The sequence below is a fragment of the Talpa occidentalis genome, unplaced genomic scaffold (assembly GCF_014898055.3).
Source record: "Talpa occidentalis isolate TD23 unplaced genomic scaffold, MPIMG_talOcc4v2.1 talOcc4.16, whole genome shotgun sequence".
NCBI lineage: Eukaryota > Metazoa > Chordata > Mammalia > Eulipotyphla > Talpidae > Talpa > Talpa occidentalis.
The window spans coordinates 5,631,626-5,648,919 of NW_023601653.1; the positions used below are offsets into that span (position 1 = coordinate 5,631,626).

A 17,294-nucleotide genomic window follows, 5' to 3' on the forward strand; every position below is an offset into this window, starting at 1 on the left:
GGCATTGGGGGGCAGGAAGGCCAGCACTGTGGCTGACGCACTGTGTCATTCAACAGACGTCCACACTACAAGCAGTCCCGCAGGCAGCGCCACACCGGGGACTCTCACGCACCCGTCCAAGCCTCAGCACAGCCCTGCAAAATGGGCACCATGACCCTCTCACAGCTGAGTGACCCAAATCCAAGGATCAGGGCACACCTGCAGCTGCTTCAGGGTGGGGGAACCAGCCATTGTGGCGTGGAGCTTAGGGTCAGACAGAGCTAGAGCAGCGCTTCAGGCCTCACAGCCCCCCTTTTCCCAGTGGAGATGGGAAGGGCAGAGGTGAAGCTCCTTGCCCAGCACCACCCGGCCAGGACATGGCGAGCAGGGATCCACCTTCCATGGGACCCGCACGTGGATGAGGGAAGCTCCCTCTTCCCTGCCAGGGGAAGACGCCCCTGAAGCCCCCTCCGGGCACCCAGAGCCCCATCTCTGCAGCCTCCTGGGGAGACCCCTCCCTCTTGAGGCCAGCATAGCCCGGCAGCCCCTCACAGGACAGGGCCCTGCCTGCCTCATGTCCCACGACCACGACTTCTAGCCACTGCCCAGCTCACTGAGGAGAGGCCGTGTCGGGACCCTCAGGACTCCCAGAGGGTTCACTCAGCTCTCCCCAAGGGTTGCAGGGGGCGGGGGAGACCAGCTGGGGAGCGTTCTCTCAGGGGGGCAGCTGCCCAGACAGGACAGCAGGGGACAGGGTTTGGCCCTCAACCCTGTGACTCCTTCCCCCATGCCTGCACTCTCTCCCATTCCTCGGGTTAGGGTAGGAATGGGCCACCCCAGAGCCAGGGTCTGATGAGTTATGCCAAGGTCGGGCATAAACAGGGCCTTGGTGAACAAAGGGGTAGACAGAGATGAACCAAGGTGGGGTAAATGGGTCCCAGAGGAGCCAGAGCCTGGCCGGCAGGTCACTGGCACCAACACATGGAGAGCCGGGGGAGGTTGGGCAGATGGATTGGGCCTCAGTGAGTGGGGAGGGGGTAGGTGGACACAGTCAAGGTCACTCAAGAAGAGGCCAGCAGAGACGGAAGTGAGGGGACTCCTGCCCTGAGACGCCCGTGTCCACTTGATAGGACAGCAGTCCCCGGCGAGGGAGACGCACAGACTCACCTTCACCTGGAGCTGCGGGGAGGTACCCGGGGAAGGTGCAGGGCCCTTGTCAACCAGCAGGAGAGGGGTGGGGGCGACGCCGCTGCGGGGCTGGGCTAGCGGGGCACTCAGGCCGGCCCTAGCACCAGGGGCAGAGCCGGGGCTGGCCTGCGGCTTCCGGCCCATGCTGGGCTGCACCAGCTCCCCAGAGGAGGACAAGGAGGAGTTGGCGGAGGTTGCTGGGGTGCCGGGGGCGTGGACGGCAGGCTCTGAGGAGCTCTTGGGCACGGCTGGAGGCTCCAGAAGCTCCCCACCAGGGGCCTGGCTGCAGCTCTCGGACGATAGGCTCTCCACACTGAGGGCCGGTGACGGGGTGGCCGAGGGTGGCTCCGAGTGTGAGAGGCGGGAGACGTGGAAAGCTGTACAAACGAGCAGGCAGCACCCGTGAGGGGGCATAGTCGGGGCTTCCAGACCCCCTAACACGCTGCTCTAACAGAGCTGCAGGCAGTCCTGGAAACCCATGACCCCCACATGGAAACAAGGCAAAGGCCCAGAGAGCAGGACCAAGGCCGCCCGCGCAGAAATCAGAGGACTCCTCGGCATTGCGGGCTCCAGGGCACTGCCCGCCTGGGGTGCATCTCACTGCCCAGGTGCTTCACCACCACCCACTTCCTCATCCAGCAGGGCTGCACCCCCACTTCCCTAACCTCCACAGCCCCTAGCCCACCTGATCAGACCCAGAGCAAAGCCATATTTTAAAAGGCAAATTTGCCAGGAGGGCAGGTTTGAGTGCACAGAGAGGGCAGACAAGAGCAGGCTGAGGGCACAGGGAGGGGAGAGCGAGCGGGGCACTGCCCTGCACCCACTTAATCTTCACGTAGGTGATGGGCACCGGGTTTCAAAATAGCTCCTCTGTGTTTTCCAGGTGAGGCCGCAGACTAAGAGGGGAAGCCCCTGCCCGGAGAGGCAGGGCCAGAACCTGGCCGTGGGCTCAGGCCGTGCCATCTGCAGCCCCTTGGCCAACCACCTGCACTCCGGGACTACCACACTGGGGGCCCGAGGTCCAAGCGGGGCCGGACCACCTGAGCACCTGTCTCTGGTCACTCTAATGTGCTCTCAGTCCACGACTGAGGGTGGACTCCCCCGCGGTCCTGGGGCAGCTGTGCCGCAGCTGGGCTGCAGTTGCTGGGCAGGAGGAGGCGCAGCGCCAGAGGGTGGCCTGGGGACAGGCTCCAGGAAGGAGCTGCTGAGAGTCCCTGGAGTCACACAGCTGGTCAGAGCCCAAGGCGCTGGCGGCGGCACGCAGTGACCCAAGAGGCAGGATGCCAGCTCCATCAGCACCTCACTAGATGACACACGCCAGCCCGATGAGGGGGCTCAAATTCCACCCCAATGCTTACTTAAGTGGCAAGTTAGGAGCTGGGCCAATCCCTCACCCTCTGCCTGCTTCACTACCTCCACAGGGGAGTAACGACTCCCACCACAAGGGCGTGCTCAAGGATAAGAGGATGCATGTGAAATCTGTGGCCGCAGAGGAGCCCCCCAACCCCCCAACCACGCCACCCTCCACCCCCAGACGGCGCTCCGAAGGCCAGGGAGGGCACTCACCCAGGGGGGACGCGCTGGGTGCTCGGGGGGCAGGGCGCTTCTTTGTCTTGGGGCTGCTGGTGGGGGTGATGCCATACCAGGGGTGCAGGGACTTGGGTGTGGACTCCAGGGGGGTCGGGGCAGGGTGGGCGGCCGGGCTGGGTGCAGCTGCAGGCTCCTCCTCCTCCTCCTCCTCCTCAAAGGGGTTGTAGGGCTTCGGCTCCAGGCCAGAGGCCGCCAGGCTCTGCGGGGCCGCCCCCTCCTCGCCTCCATCCTCCACTCGCCTTGGTGGCCGTGGACTGCTGCTGTTTGGGGGGAGCGGGGCTGGTTTCTTCTTTGGTTCCGCCTGCACCAGTGTGATCCATGGGGGTTCCTTCCTGGGGGCTGGGGTCCTGGGGGAAGGCAGGGAGATGCAGAAACCACGAGGAGACAAGGGGACAGCATCCTCTCCCTGGATGGTTTCCACAGTCTGTTTCCAAAAGGGGGTAGATAAGAAACTTTGCCCTCCCTCCCCCCAGCAGGGCCAGCCCTGGCCTAAGGCCGAAGGGACAGGCACGTCTCCCGTCTCCCGGAGAGGAGAGGGACCATCTTCCCATCACACTGCGTCTGCTAGCCCAGCCCAGGAAAGAGCGACAGGGGCTGTGTGATGTTAAGAAAGTCACCTGGGCTCTGTGTCAGTCTCCCCACCCACGAACCCTAACAATCCCCGCCTCCCAAGGTCACAGCAGGCTCGAGGGCACAGCCACTGGCATCTGGCACAGCTAACTGCGGCCTGGCCAGGGCCACCTCTATCCCTACAGACTGTCCAGAGAGGCCCAGCTCCTAAAAGACAGCTGGAACCAGAAGTTCTTGCCCACAACAGTCAGGTATGCAGCTGAGCTAGTCTGGATCTTTCTTTCTCTGCTGCTAATTCTTGCAACTCTGTAGTGAACTGGGGTTCCCCACCCAGTTAGAGGCAGCAGAGGTTTGCAGGGTGAAGGGAATCTGGAGTGGCTGTCTCCCCAGCACTGTGACCCATCAGGCTGGGGGCCAGGGGACCTCAGAGAAGGGCATGTGGACACAGTACTCCTGCCCCACCCAGAGATGAACTCTGCCCATCCTCAGGAGGGGGGCTGACAGGTCACCTGCCCAGAGGAAGCCGTCCCTTGCCTAGTCCCCAGAGCTACCCCCATTCCCACCAGCAGGGCCCCCAAAGCAGAAAAGCCTCTCAGGGCCCAGCCTACCTCTCTGACAGCTTAGGTGTCCCTCTGGGCTTGGGCACGGGAGCTTCGTGCAGCCGTCCTAGATGGGAAAGGAGAGCAAGACAGGCCTTCATGGGCAGCGGTGGATGGGCCGTCAGAGTGCGTGCCCCGCCAGGAGTGCCCTTCCTTCCTACTTGGCAGGTTCTGGACTCCAGGTGGCCATGGCAACCTCGCCACACCCAGGAACCTCCCAGCCCAGCACTCAGGGAGATCAGATAAGCACCAGAGGTGACAAGCAGAGCGCATCAAAGGGACAAGGCCAGGACACCTGGAGACCCATTTGCATTTCAGTTGAGAAGGGGGAACCTAAGTGCCTGAGACACTTCCCCCATGTGGGTAGAGATTTGGCCTCAAATGATCTCAGTGTCACCTCCTCCTAGAAGTCTCCTGGGACTTCCAAGTGCCCTGCATAACCTCACAACATCCTCTGCTGCCCTCATTGTAACACACTTCTACATTCTGCCTATGCCCCTGTCAGGCCTGTCTCCCCTTAAGACTGGCCGTGCCTCCAAGGCACAAAGAGGTCTGTAGGAAGAGGTCTGCCCCTAGTGCCCAGCTCGGGGCTGGACTCACAGCAGGCCTTCGGGATGCAGACCAGAATTGAGCAAGTCCCACAGGGAGACCTAGGGAGACCCTTCTCCCCAGGCCTCCACCCTGTCCCTATTCTAACCCTTCCCCAACCTAACCCTTCTCTGATCTCACCCCCTTCCCCAAGCTCACCCACTTCCTAGCACACCTCAGGATACACAGAGCTATGAAGGCCCAGGGACATCATCTGGGAAGTTCCTGAGATGAGGGCCTGGGGCAGGGGCCCCACTGCAGAGCCCTCAGGGGCAGCCCCCCACCAGGGACACACCCTCCCTTGTCCCGACCCCTGAGCTCTCGCCTGCCTGACAGCCAGACGTGGACAAGCACAAAGGCTGGGCCTGGAGGTCACTGGACGTGCAAACACAGACTGGCCGGGACCCAGGCAGTCCCAGAGATACTCAGAGTACAGCACACCTAGCGTGCACTCACAACACCCCCGAGACTGAAGCACACGAGATGGACACAAAGAACACGAGCTCGCCGCACACACAGCCGGGCCAGCCGGGGCAGGGGTGTGTTGGTTCAAGCAGGATCCCAGCATGGAGAGCCGTGCTTGGCACAGAGCTCTCAGCTCCGATCTGCTGCATGAATAGGAACTCAGATAACCACGCCAGCACACACATAACACGCTCAGGCACAGAGCACCCGGCCCCAAGGAGACCCAAGGGCACACGTCCGGGTAAACACCCAGACCTCTGCTGGACCTGCTCACCGTTCGCTAGGCCGCTGCCGCCCACCTGCTCCACCGAGTTCTCATGCTGCAGACTGGCCCGGGGTCGGGGTGTGGGGGGCGTGGCGGGCATTGGGGCTGAGCTCTCCGAGGTCTTCCTGGGGGCAGGCGTGGGGCGGCTGGCCAGAGGGCTGGCCAGCTCCTGCGGTTTGTCGGGAACCCGGGGTTTGGAGGGGATCTGGGGCCGGGTCTCGGGGCTGGCCTTGGGTGTGACCACCGTAGGGCAGGGAACACTCCCCTCCCCATCCTTGGCTTCTTCTGTGATCGGCTGCGGCTTTGCTTGTGAGGGTGGACCAGGCTTGGCTCCCGACCGTGCGCCTGGGCCCAGCCTGGCGCACTGCTCAGCGCACACGAAGGTGCCTTCCTCGGCACCACTCCTGTACGCCCCAGGCAGCAGGGTGCTGGAGCACTGTCGGCACCTGCCAGGGAGAAAGGGGTCACCTTAGTCGGGCTGACCATCCGGAGCACCTGATTCCTCTCCAGAGCCAAGTCATTCCCTCCCCTCTGTCAGCCTGGATCCCTCCTCGGGACCCTGAAACTCCCAGAGGAAGGGGGGGGACAGAGCACTCGGAAGCAGAGAACCATACCCCCCCACCCCGGGAAGCCAGCAGCACCACTGTAAACACGCCTCCAGTTGGAAGAGGAAGCAGAGGTGTCCCCAGGGGTGAGGATCAGGATGGGGGGACCACCCAGCACAGGCTGCCACTCATCAGTGGCTCAGAAAAGCAACTGAGTGGTTTTGAACCAAGCAGGGCTTTGTTTTGTTATGAAACAGAATAAAACAAAATGCATCAGAGTGGACACGCAGGTGGGGGCAAATGCTGCTTTCTGAAACTCTTGTTCCAGACGGGCCTCTATTGAAACAAGATTTAGAGGCCTTCTTGGTGGCCCAAGGGGTTAAGCACCATACTAGGAAGCAATCCACAGCCTCTGCAGCACAAGTTCGATCCCCGGCCAACCAGAAAGCAACCCACATGGCGCAGCAGACCTCTCCTGTCTCGCCTGCTAGGGCCCTCAGCAGTGTACTTCAGTTGGTCTGCCTGTTCTGTTCTGTTCCCCACTCTGTCTCTGATGGATCCTCTCACCCCCCGCATCTCTGGCCTGTACCCCAGCTCTTGTATGCATAAATAAATAAATCTAAAAAAAAAAAAAAAAAGAAATAGGATTTAGGGATGTCTACAACTGGGCATAGTGCCAGATGTAATTCTTATTTGGGGGGCACTGTAAAATGTTTTAAGACCCTGCCCTGCTGGCCAGACAAGACTCCGCTAGCGTAGCGGATTTTTCCCTCCTCGAGAGTCCCGTGTTCCCCACCCCCTGACACCTCCTTCTGCTATCATCAGGTCCCTGGGTTTCCAAGTCCAACTCTTACACACACACACAGACACACACACAGACATGGACACAGAGACACACATAGACATTTATACACGCACACACAAAGACACACTCATATAAATACAGAGACACAGGCACAAGCACACACACAAACACACGTCCTCAACCACGATGGAACCACGCTATACCCTCGGTAGATGGCTCCCCTTGACCGTTCAATCTTCTCTTTCTTTTGTAACACATAAAATGTTTACAGACAATTTCTAAGGTGTCTGTATCTTCCTCTCCATTTTCTTTAAACCTGGCTTCCCCTGGGAGTGTCACACTGAAACCAAGCTGTGACTGTGACTTTTAAATTTCTGTTCTTTTCCCCATGACTTTTAGAGGACATGCTGACCTCACATCATCAGGCAGCTGGCCCAGGGCCCCGGCACCGCAGGCAGCAGCCCTGAGCCCGCGTGGCGGCCACATGTGACAGGCAGGCCCCCTTCGCAGACCTCAGCCACCTCAGGAACATGGGGATGCACAAGATGCTCAGGCAGATGAGCAAGGTGCCCGGCCCCGCGGAGCTGGACCCTGGAAGCTCCCCAGCACTGGGAGTGGCACTCACCGGAAGCAGTGCCGGTGGTACAGCTTGCCCTCGGCCAGGTAGCGCTGCACCAGGTGCACATGCTGCTGGCAGGCCGCGCAGGTGCTGCTGGGGGTCCGGTGGGCGCCCTGCTCCGCCAGGCTGCCGGACGAGAGTGCCTCGCTCTGCAGAGAAGGGGTGCAGATGGGGACGGGGTCACCTGCCATCCCCTCCCCCAATGGCCAATGTCCTCCCACAGTGTGTGTGGGGGGTGCAGTGCCCATCACCAGAGTCCCAGGGTGGGCACGGGGGTGCTCACCCTTCTGCCAGAAGAACTGAAGCCCGGAGGCAGGGGAGCCTCCCGCAAGGTCACCGACACAAACGCTAATCTGACTTCCAGTTCCTGGGCCCTCCCCGCCGGAAAGGCAGCCCCAGCCATAGGGCCCTCCCCTTGGCTGCGCTTGGCCTGCAGCTTGGCCCCTGCGGTGCCCGTCCTCAGCCCATCTCACCAGCCTTCCCTGCCTCCCCTCCCAGGTCAGAGGTGGACGTAAGCCCATTCCTCCACTTCTGTGCACTGTGACCTTGACCGGGATGCTCACGTCGCCGGGCCTTGGGTAATGCCCCTCCCCGCATACGCTCACGGGCACTCTTGGTGGGCCCGGCGCCCCCTCAGCAACAACTCCAGCAAGAGAGGTGGAAACAGGTGGGGAAAGTCTTCTGCCCACCCGAAGTGCTGTCCAGTTAGAGGGACTGGTGTCGCCCCCAGATGGCCCTCAGAGCGGGGGACGGGCTGTGTGGCCTCAGACAAATGACCAACCTCTCTGAGCATCAGTTCCCAGCAGTGTATCTGTGCCCACTACACCCACTCCCAGATGGCCTAGAAGAAGAAAGGGCGTCACACTGGGAAGCTCAAGCGCTGGCACAACAGGAAGGGGGGGGGTCCATGTTCACGGCGCGTCTGCAGCAACCTGACTGACCTGCACCCCGCCCCCCACCCTGCCTTGTTGGGCATCTCCCTATCCATGTGCCTCCTGGACCCAGGGCTCTCAACTTCCACAGCTGGCAAGACAAGGGCCGAGAACGCCCCTGAACACGGCCGAGGCCCCTGTCCCTGTGCTGCCAATGCCTACCTGAACCCCGGCTCCTGGCTCCGCTGGGCTGGGGGCTTCGGATGGTGGGGAGGACGGTCCCAGGCCCGCCCTGGGAGGCGAGACACCGTCTGCCAAGAAAGAGGAAAGAGACCCTGAGGCCCCAACCTGGCCTAAGATTTGGGCTCTGCAGCCATTTCCCTTGGGCGGACGACCCAACGCAGTGGGGAACAGCATTGTGCAGACCGGGGTACGCCTCCACTTGCAAGCTATGTGCCCCGGCACACTGCTTCCCTGGCTGAGCCTCACCAGGCGGGCCGAGGACACGGGCTCCAGGGCAGGGTGACTAGCTCAGACACATTACCCACGGTGCACCCCACCTATGGGGTGGCAGCTTTCTCCCAGAAGGTAAGGGGGCAGAAGGGAAAGAAAGGGGCCCTGTGGTGCCAGCTAAAGGCTCAGGAAAGCGGGCTGGTGCCACGGGGCCCATAAGGAGCTGCCGGGCCTGTGCCCAATGAGTGGGTGTGGCCCAGAGTCCAGCCTGTACCCCCTCGTACCAGAAGAAGCCCAGCCGCCCCCCCTCACTGCCTCCAAGATTGCTCAACCTTATCACTACGGCAAATATTCACTGAGCACCGACTCTGTACCTGCTAATTAAAACAAAACCCCCTGGTCTCACTCATAGCAGGAATCTAGAAATAAGGGACCAGGGAAAAGAATAACTATAAGAAAGAAAACATCAAAATCAACTAACAACTATGAACCAGAGACACTCTATGGGGGGTGGGGGGCGGGGAAAGGAGGGATTGGGGTCAAAATAAGGGGGTTGCAATTGTATGGGGAATATGAAAATAAAATTTAAAAAAAGAAAAAACCAAATTCAGAGAACAGTATAGCCCCAAAGGTCCACTGTACTGTATAACTTTTTAAACAAAATCTAAAATAGCATTTCTGGGTCTTCCTGGTAGCGCAAGGGTTAAGCACAGCACTGTGAAGCTGTCTGCAGCCTCCGCAGCAGGAGTTCCATCCCTGGCCAGGGAGCTGACCCACAGGGCACAGTAACCTCTCCTGTCTCCCCACTGCTCCCCTCAGCAGTGTATTTCAGTCAGTCTGCCTGTTCTGCTCCCCACTCTGTCTCTGGAGAATCCTCTCACCCCCCATACCTCTGGCCTATACCCCAGTCTTGTATGCATAAATAAATCTTTTTTAAAAGGAAAATAAAATAGCATTTCTGGAACCCCAGGTCATTAACAGGCCCTGAAATCAATTTAGTGGACAGTCATCTGCACATTTAAAGGGTGAAACAGACTCGGCAAGCGTGTGCTTCACGTGGTAAGGGGAAGAACTGTTTCCTGAAACTTGTTTCACTTACATACATGTGCAAGAACCCGGCTGGCCATGGGACGTGCAGCCCTTACCGCGAGTTGTGATCAAAAATTTTGGGAGCCCAGCAGCCTCATCATGTCCACTCCCACCAGCCCCTCCGTCCTCATCTCCTTCCCCAGGTCCCCTGCCTCCTCCCCAGATCTACACAGGCCTCCTTCTCTAAGGCTTAGCTCAAATGTCACCTCCTCAGAGAGGCCCTCCCTGACCATGATCAAGGGGAGCCACTTCCTCATCCCAGCACTTCTTATTCCATTACCTTAGTTTGTGTCCTTCGTTACACTCACCTGAAATTATATCACTTATTGATTATCTTCTCTCCCTTACCCCCCAATCATGAGACCACAAGCTCTGTGCGTCTGTCTCCTTCTCAGCTGGCTCCCCAAGGCCTAGCACAGCACCTGGCACACAGCAATGGCCCAATAAATATTTTTAAATGAATGAATAAGTGCCAGATGCCAGGGCTACACTGCTGGAAACGAGACAGAAATAGTCTACAGGGTAAGACAGAGGAGTAATCGAGATGACTAGAGTCTTCTGTGTTCCCCACGGGTCGGGGGTAAAAGAGCGCCTGGAGGGTATCAGGGCAGGCTGCTTGGAGGAGGCAAAGTGTAAAGATTAGAGGATGAGTGGAAAAGAATGAACCAGGGGGTAGGAGATGTGGAAGAGAAAATAGATTTGGGGGTTGGAGGATCACCAAGGCGGCTCAGCAGTGGAGGAATATGATGTATTTAAAGAAGCACAAGAAATGCAGTATGGGGCCTCCCCGGTGGCGCAGCAGTTGAGCGCTGGGTTGTGAAGCTGCTCGCAGCCTCTGCAGCACCGGTTTGATCCCCGGCTGCTCCCCGGCCACCAGAGGAGGGTCCCACATGGCGCGCAGACCTCTCCTGCCGCCCGCTGCTCCCCTCAGCAGTGTACTTCGGTCCTTCTGCCTGCTCTGCTCCCTGCTGTGGCTCTGGTGAATTCTCTCACCCTCCCATGCTTCTGACTGTACCCAGTGCTTGTATAAATAAAAATAAATAAATCTTAAAAAAAAAAAAAAGAAAGAAATGCAGTATGGTTATAGCTGGGCAGCTCAAGCTAAGTGGGGCAAGACCCTCAGGGCCACACTAAGAGGCTATGCTTTGCCCCATGACACTGACCTGCCACCTGACCCCCGCCCCACATTTCTCACACCACTGGGCTTCCCTCGCTCACGCAATGGGTCCAGACCAGGCTGGGCTTCCAGAGGGCAGGGGTCAGCTGACACGCACAGGGTCACAGACCCTCGGAGGTGGGCTCCTGGCACCCCACTGTGGTACCTCAGCCAGGGCCAGGCTCCAGGATGCCCAGGCCTGGGGAAAGTGAAGTCTGATCAAGCCCCCTCCACCCTCCACTTGCCCAGAAGGCAGAGGACAGGCCATCTGGGGAGCTGACAGGCAGCCCCGCCTCCAGCTGGAACACACCATTGTTTCCTTTGGTTGAGCAGCAGGTGGGATACAAATGGTTTGCATTTAGGGGCCAAGTTGTACGAAAAGCACAAATTGTACCTTTATCAATGAGCACCCCCGCAGGCCCGGGGGTGTTCTGCCCAGGCACAGCTGGGGGACTGCCAGGGTTACCCTCACCCACAGGGTGCCCAGGCTGTATTATGGAGGGCCCTTCGCCACTCAACCACCCGCAGATCCCTGGAAGGGTGCCCTCCAGAGAGCTTAGTAGAAAGAGACTGGGGCTTAGCATCAGGGAACCCTCCAGAATATAAGACTGATTGTGATTCTAGTTAAACAAGACGGTAAAATAAAGAAATAATTAATTACACCACCGCTCCCCCGGTCCTAAACAAGGCCAGACACAGGTTCACAGGTCACTGACTCATTTCCACTATTCTAATCCCCACTGCAAAGGGGAAACTGAGGCAGAGGGGACCACAGCTGCCCAAAGATAGCAGGGCCAAAATGTTGAGTCCCTGTTCTTAACCCGTACCCTACAATGCCACACACAAAGCCTCAGGGGTGGAGAAATACTTTCATTTTGATTTCTAGTAAAAAGAACAAATATAGGGGGTCTCCCTGGTGGCGCAAGGGGTTAAGACGCAACCTAGGAAGCTGACCGCAGCCTCGGCAGCACGAGTTCGATCCCCAGCCAGGGAGCTACCCACCTGGCACAGCAGACCTCTCCTGCCTTGCCCGCTGCTCCCCTCAGCAGTGTTTTTCAGTCAGTCTGCCTGTTCTGTTCCCCACTCTGTCTCTGGTGAGTCCTCTCACCCCCTGCACCTCTGGCCTGTACCCCTGTTCTTGTATGCATAAATAAATAAATCTTAAAAAAAGAAGAACAAATATATAGCATATGGTGTTATAACAAAAAAAAAACACACGATGCTACTTTTCAGTTATAATATTAACCCTGATTGTGATTTTGGGGTGGGGGAGGGCAGTAACAGGTTATTTTCATTTAGCTGTTTTCATACATGTAGTAAGTTTTACTTTAGTAAGAAAAATAAAACCCTGACTTCAAAAATCACGTTTCTAAAAAAACGACACAGGCTGGGATTGCCCACAAGGAGAGCAGAGGCAGGAGCCAGGGCTGAAATGGGGGAGGGAGGGGCAACGCCACCCCCCAATCCAGGAGGGCGGCCCCCACGGGAGCCGAGCCGGGACCCCAGCCTGTGGCTTTGTTCTCCTACTGTGAGACGCCCCTCCCCCCACCTCCTTCCCTCCCTGGGACCATCTCATCTGCTGAAGAAAAGGGCCCAGCTGCCCCCCAGGAACCTGACTCAGAACAGAGAAGTAGCTTGCAGGGTCCCCAACTCTCCCCAGACCACCAGCCTCTCAGTTCTCAGGCCCTGAAGGCCACTTCTGGGGATGCTGCACTTCAGCCCCACAGGGCTAGGTCCCTGCTGGAGGGAACCCCCATGGATGAGTCTGCAAACAGGAAGTGGGGGCAGGATAGCCTCCGCAGGATGCGCCTGCCCAGCTCCCCTCTGCTCCTCCACACCAGCTCTCACTGGTTTCCTGACTGGCCTGTCCTCCCACAAGACTGGGCTCCTGGGGCGGCCACCAGCTTGCAGCTGTACCCCCAGGGCCCAACAGGGTACCACTGACTCAGGAAATACTTGAATGAGTGAAGAAGGACTCTCAGGGAATAAGATGCCTCTCAGAGAACAGCCGGAGGCCCACCCCGCCCCTCGCGCCTGGGGGGGCCGCGCCTCACCTTGGCCAGGGCTGGCGAAGTGGTTGTAATACTGGGACACATAGGTCATGATGCTGAGGCAGTCGGGGACACTCATGGAGACCATGTCATTGGGGTCCAGGAGAGCAGGGATCCCCAGCTCCTTCTCAGCCACTTCAAAGGCCTGCAGTGGGAGTAGGTGGGGGGGTGAGTGGTAGAGATAGGAGAAGGGCGGGGGGGCAGAGCAAGGCACAGGGGGAAGAGAAGGCAAGGTTAGCACCCCCTCAGCCTAGGCCCAGCTTCCCTCAGTGGTACAGGGGACTCAGGTAGGGGTGACTACGGGATCCCCACAGGTCTGGCCCACAGGGTGGCCTGGAGGGGGGAAGGTCTGGCGCTGTAGGTACAGCAGGCCAGAGGGAAGCAGGGGCGGGAGAGGGGCCAGGACCTCCTCTGGGACCTACGGACTCACCCACACCCCCTATGCCACCACACCCCTTATGCCACCACGCCTTCTCCCCCACCCCCAGCAGCCTCCTGGGCTTCCTCCTGGAGACTCACCAATTGATTATTCTCGAAGACATTGTCCTTGGAAAGCGAATCAAAATCCCTGCAAGCAGCAAAGGGGAGAAAATCTGAGTGACTAGGACTGGGGAGGGGGTCCAGAGGAGGCAACCTCATCCCAGCCAGCCTGGGCATCGGCACAGATGGGGGCGGGGTGGGGCCTGGGGCCTGGCAAGGATGACACTGAGGCTACCAGCACGTGCTGAAGGAGTTGGGGCTGTGGGGTGGGGGGTCCACCCCGGGACCCCCTGGAAGGGCAATGAGCTCTCAAGTCTGTGATCTCTAAGGTCCCTCCCCTCGCCTGACTCCAGAGCCCCGTCCCCAGGGAGTGGCCAAGACAAAGGGAAGACCAGGACCAAGGCAGTGACAGAGGCAGGCACGTGGCCAGGCACGTGGCCAGCCCCGCGGCCCCCACCGGCTCCTGTCTTGAGTTGATCTACATGTCAACTCTGCTTGGCAGCACCTGCCCCATTTTACAGATGAGGACTTGAGGCCCAACAGGAGGCCACCCTGGGCCCTGATCCACATTTCTGGCCTTTCCCCTACATGTCACCAACCCAGAGGAGCCACACCAACCTGCCGAGGCCCCAGCCCAGCCCCAAATGATCGCTGTTTTTAATGGGGCAGGAACAGAGGACGAGTTTGAACTTGACTGGAAATCATATACACTCAGGAGCTGCACCCATCAGCTGGCGGACCCTGTGAGGCAAATTGTCCTGGGGGAGCAGTGAGTTTCCCAGTTTCTAAACTGGGGCAGGTGAGAGGTAGTGGGACCTGCAGGGGGGACACTTTGAAGGGGCACAGCTGGCTGGCCTGTTGGTTTTATTTATTCCCCACCTCCCCCTCCCTGCCAGGCTGCTGGAGTGGCTGAAACCAGCTCAGCCTTCTGCTAGGCGGCCTCTGGGATGCCCCACCCCAAGCCTTGCCCTTCTATGGCTGGAAACGCCAGCCCTCCCCCAAGGCCTGCACCCCAGACCTGGCACTCTCTCACAGGCAGCAGTCTTTATTGTCAAATCTGCAAAGTGGTGAAAGCTCTAGAACCACCTCCCAGGCTGGTGATGGTACCAGGCCTCACCAACCCTCTTCCTGCCCTCCTGTGCCCTAACTCCTGCAGGCCAAGTCCAGGTACAAGGAAGGGGACAAAGGCAGAAAAGGGAGCTTGAGAGCCCCAGAAGGCCAGGCCGACTGGCAGCAAAGCTGCAGCCCTCTTTGCCACCAGATTGCTTCCTTCTGCCCTCAACGACGTCCCACCTGCCCCTGCTTTGTCACCACCTAAGAGTGTGATCTATGCAAGTTATTCAGCCTCTCCAAACATCAGCCTCCTGGCCTGGGACACCGAGAGGGATGTTTTAAGACCCCATGAGACAAAAGCCACTGAGCTGGCGTGTGCCCAGAAGACTGGGCTACCCTGTGCCCCCAACACCCTACGCAGGTCCTGGTACTCAGAAGGCGCTCAATAAATGTTTATGGAATGAACAACAGCTGGAACCAGTGCGAGAACGGTAATGGGCCCCAAGATACTACAGTATTTCCTCCAGCTTCTTCCCCGCCCCCAGCTCAGGGAGGATTAGCCCCATCCCTAATCAACATCTGGGCTTTGGTAACAGATATTTTCTGAGGGTTTTAAAGGCCCAAGACGCTCTCTCTGGCTTTGGGGGAGATGGAGGCAAAAATGAAATCCACATGGCCCCTGTCCTCAAGGGAGCTTAAGGATCCTGACTGGGGGCGGGGTGGGCAGGCCTGGGTGGGTGGTGCTGGCCAGGAGACTCAGTCCAGGCTGGAGCTGCCTTAGAAGATGATCCGTGCCCTCACCCCATGCTACCCCACAATCGTGGAGCCGCCCCTTCCATCGGGCCTTCCGTGGAACTGGCCTCAGCTTTGCTCCTAAGCAGTGGGCTAGCTTGCCCGGTACACGGACACAACTCTCGATGTCCTCTAAGGAGGGGAGCCGCCCTCCATGCCACACCCCTCCCCTGCTGACAGCCCCCATGGCTCCCCAGGGGCTCCTCCACCCTCCTTAGCCAAGGAGGGGCCTAAGCACTCCTGCCAGCCGCTTCTCCTCACCCTCCTCCCTGCCTCAGCCTGTGGCTCTGCTCAGGGCATTTCCTCAGCCCTGCCCTGGCCGCTGACCTCCGGGGGGCCCTCCCGGTCGGGCCATTGATATAGCACTGCCCACGTGGAAGGTCACCGCTGCTTAACCATCTTCTCTCCACCCGCCAAAGGAGGTCAAGGGGGTTTCTCTTTGTCAGTCATATCTGCAAACCAGGCAGCGCCCGGCCAGAGCAGGAAACCTGCGAACGCTTACTGAGCACATGAAGCAGTGAGACCCTGCCCTCACCCCCACTGTCTGCTGACAGTGACCCCTGAGTGACCCCAGAGTGACCCCTGGTAATTACTGTCTGGCTCACAAGGGCCTGTGAACAGGTCTGATTGCCAACATACTTTACAGATGAGGAAACTGATGCCTGGAGGGAGCCGTGATTTACCCAGAGAGCTTGACACACTTATCTGGACACCCAGTTCCCTTCACGGGGAGCCATGTCCCCTGGCCCCGCCTCGGGCCTGCCCCCCAGGGCTCCTTGAGCTCTCCACCTCAACCCATGGGTCTGGTCAGGTGCTGTTCTCCATCCCTAGAGGCCCCGCACCTGAGCCCCCGGCCCTCCGGGCTCTGTGAGCGCAGCTGTCACACACCCTGCGGCGACGCACCCACCAGCATCCCCACCTCATCTTCTTCACACCCCAGAACCCTCTCCTCCTGGGCCCAGCCAGCGCCCACACACAGCAAGGCCAGGGCGCTGCACCAAGGAGCCCTGGAGGCAGTCGGCACCCCTTCCCTGCTCCTCAAAGCTGCCGGAGCTGTCCTGGGGGAGCACAGGCTCGGCAGCACTCAGATGGGGGGCTGTAGGCAAGAGAGGCAACCGCCCCTCTTGTCCCCAATTCCCAGACGAGACCAGAAACACAAAGAGTGACAGGCCCCGGACTTGCGCGCGGTGTCTGTGGATGAGCGCGCGGTGAATGAAAGTCCCAGCACCCAAGGCAGAGGGAGCTGAGCCGGCAGCCCCAAGCCAGCCCCCCTGGGTCTGAATCAATTGCCCCCGGAGGACCTCGCTGGGCAGCTGGAGGCAAAAATTTCACTCTGGGGCAGCCCTGGGGGGTCCAACCCGACAGAGTTCCAGCCCCTCCCCCCACAGAGCGCCTTTGGGCGCACACCTGGGAGGCAGGTGTGGGTGCAGCCAGCCAGGGTCCCTCTGTGCCAGCCCCTCCTCGCCCGGAGTCAGGACTCCGGAGGGAATGGGAGGCGCCCTCGCTGCTCATGGAGCCAGGAGCCCCCCAGGAGCAGGCCTCCACGCCCCAAAGGGAGGGGTGCTCCGGGCGCCCGCTGGGAGAGATGTAGTGCAGGGAAGCCCAGGGTCCCCAAGAGGCCAGGTGCCCCCTCATAGTCAACTCCTGGAGGGGCTCAGCGCCCCCGGGCGAAGACCAGTGCCCACGGGTGGGGGCAGGGGCGCGCCAACCAGGGCCCCGGCCAGGGGGCGAGGGCAGGGGCGGGGGGGGGGCGGGGGGGGGGGGGGGGGCGGGTCCGGGAGGCCCGGGCGGGAGGGGCGCCCGCGAGGGGTCCCGAGACCCGCGACGCGATCGCGGGCGCCGGCCGGGTCGGCGTCCCGGCCTCCGGGGGCAGCGCCGGCCGCCGCCCCGGCCCCGCGTCACTGAGGGGGCGGGGGTCCCCAGCCGCGCCCGCGCCCCCCGCCCGCGCCCCGCGCCCCGCGCTCACAGCAGGTCGGGCCGGTGCCGGTGCAGGATGGCGCAGAAGGCCAGGCCGTCCCGGAAGGAGCCGCTCAGGTCGCGCACGTCCACGCCGCGGTAGCCCGCGCACTGGCGGCGGCACCAGGCCAGCAGCGCGCCCCGCGGGCCCGCCATGCGCGGGGCTCGGCGCTCCGGCG

At 60.2% G+C, this 17,294-nt stretch overlaps 1 protein-coding gene and 1 long non-coding RNA gene across 5 annotated transcripts in view; one reads left to right on the plus strand and one right to left on the minus strand.

Annotated features, from left to right (window-relative positions):
- MICALL1 (MICAL like 1) overlaps window positions 1-17,271 on the minus strand; it is a 26,686-nt gene extending 9,415 nt beyond the window's left edge. Inside the window, exons 1-9 of the mRNA XM_037513596.2 lie at window positions 17,126-17,271; window positions 13,354-13,402; window positions 12,838-12,979; window positions 8,308-8,396; window positions 7,220-7,362; window positions 5,254-5,690; window positions 3,936-3,993; window positions 2,734-3,104; window positions 1,147-1,544 (exon numbers count right to left, since the gene is read on the minus strand). Of these exons, the coding sequence (XP_037369493.1) occupies window positions 1,147-1,544; window positions 2,734-3,104; window positions 3,936-3,993; window positions 5,254-5,690; window positions 7,220-7,362; window positions 8,308-8,396; window positions 12,838-12,979; window positions 13,354-13,402; window positions 17,126-17,271 (1,833 nt within the window). The remainder of the gene's footprint in view (window positions 1-1,146; window positions 1,545-2,733; window positions 3,105-3,935; window positions 3,994-5,253; window positions 5,691-7,219; window positions 7,363-8,307; window positions 8,397-12,837; window positions 12,980-13,353; window positions 13,403-17,125) is intronic.
- Window positions 17,137-17,294, plus strand: part of LOC119247280 (uncharacterized) — a 12,523-nt gene continuing 12,365 nt past the window's right edge. For all 4 annotated transcript variants that reach the window (XR_008552124.1, XR_008552123.1, XR_005125699.2 and 1 more), the window contains exon 1: window positions 17,137-17,193. This is a non-coding gene — a long non-coding RNA (uncharacterized LOC119247280). The remainder of the gene's footprint in view (window positions 17,194-17,294) is intronic.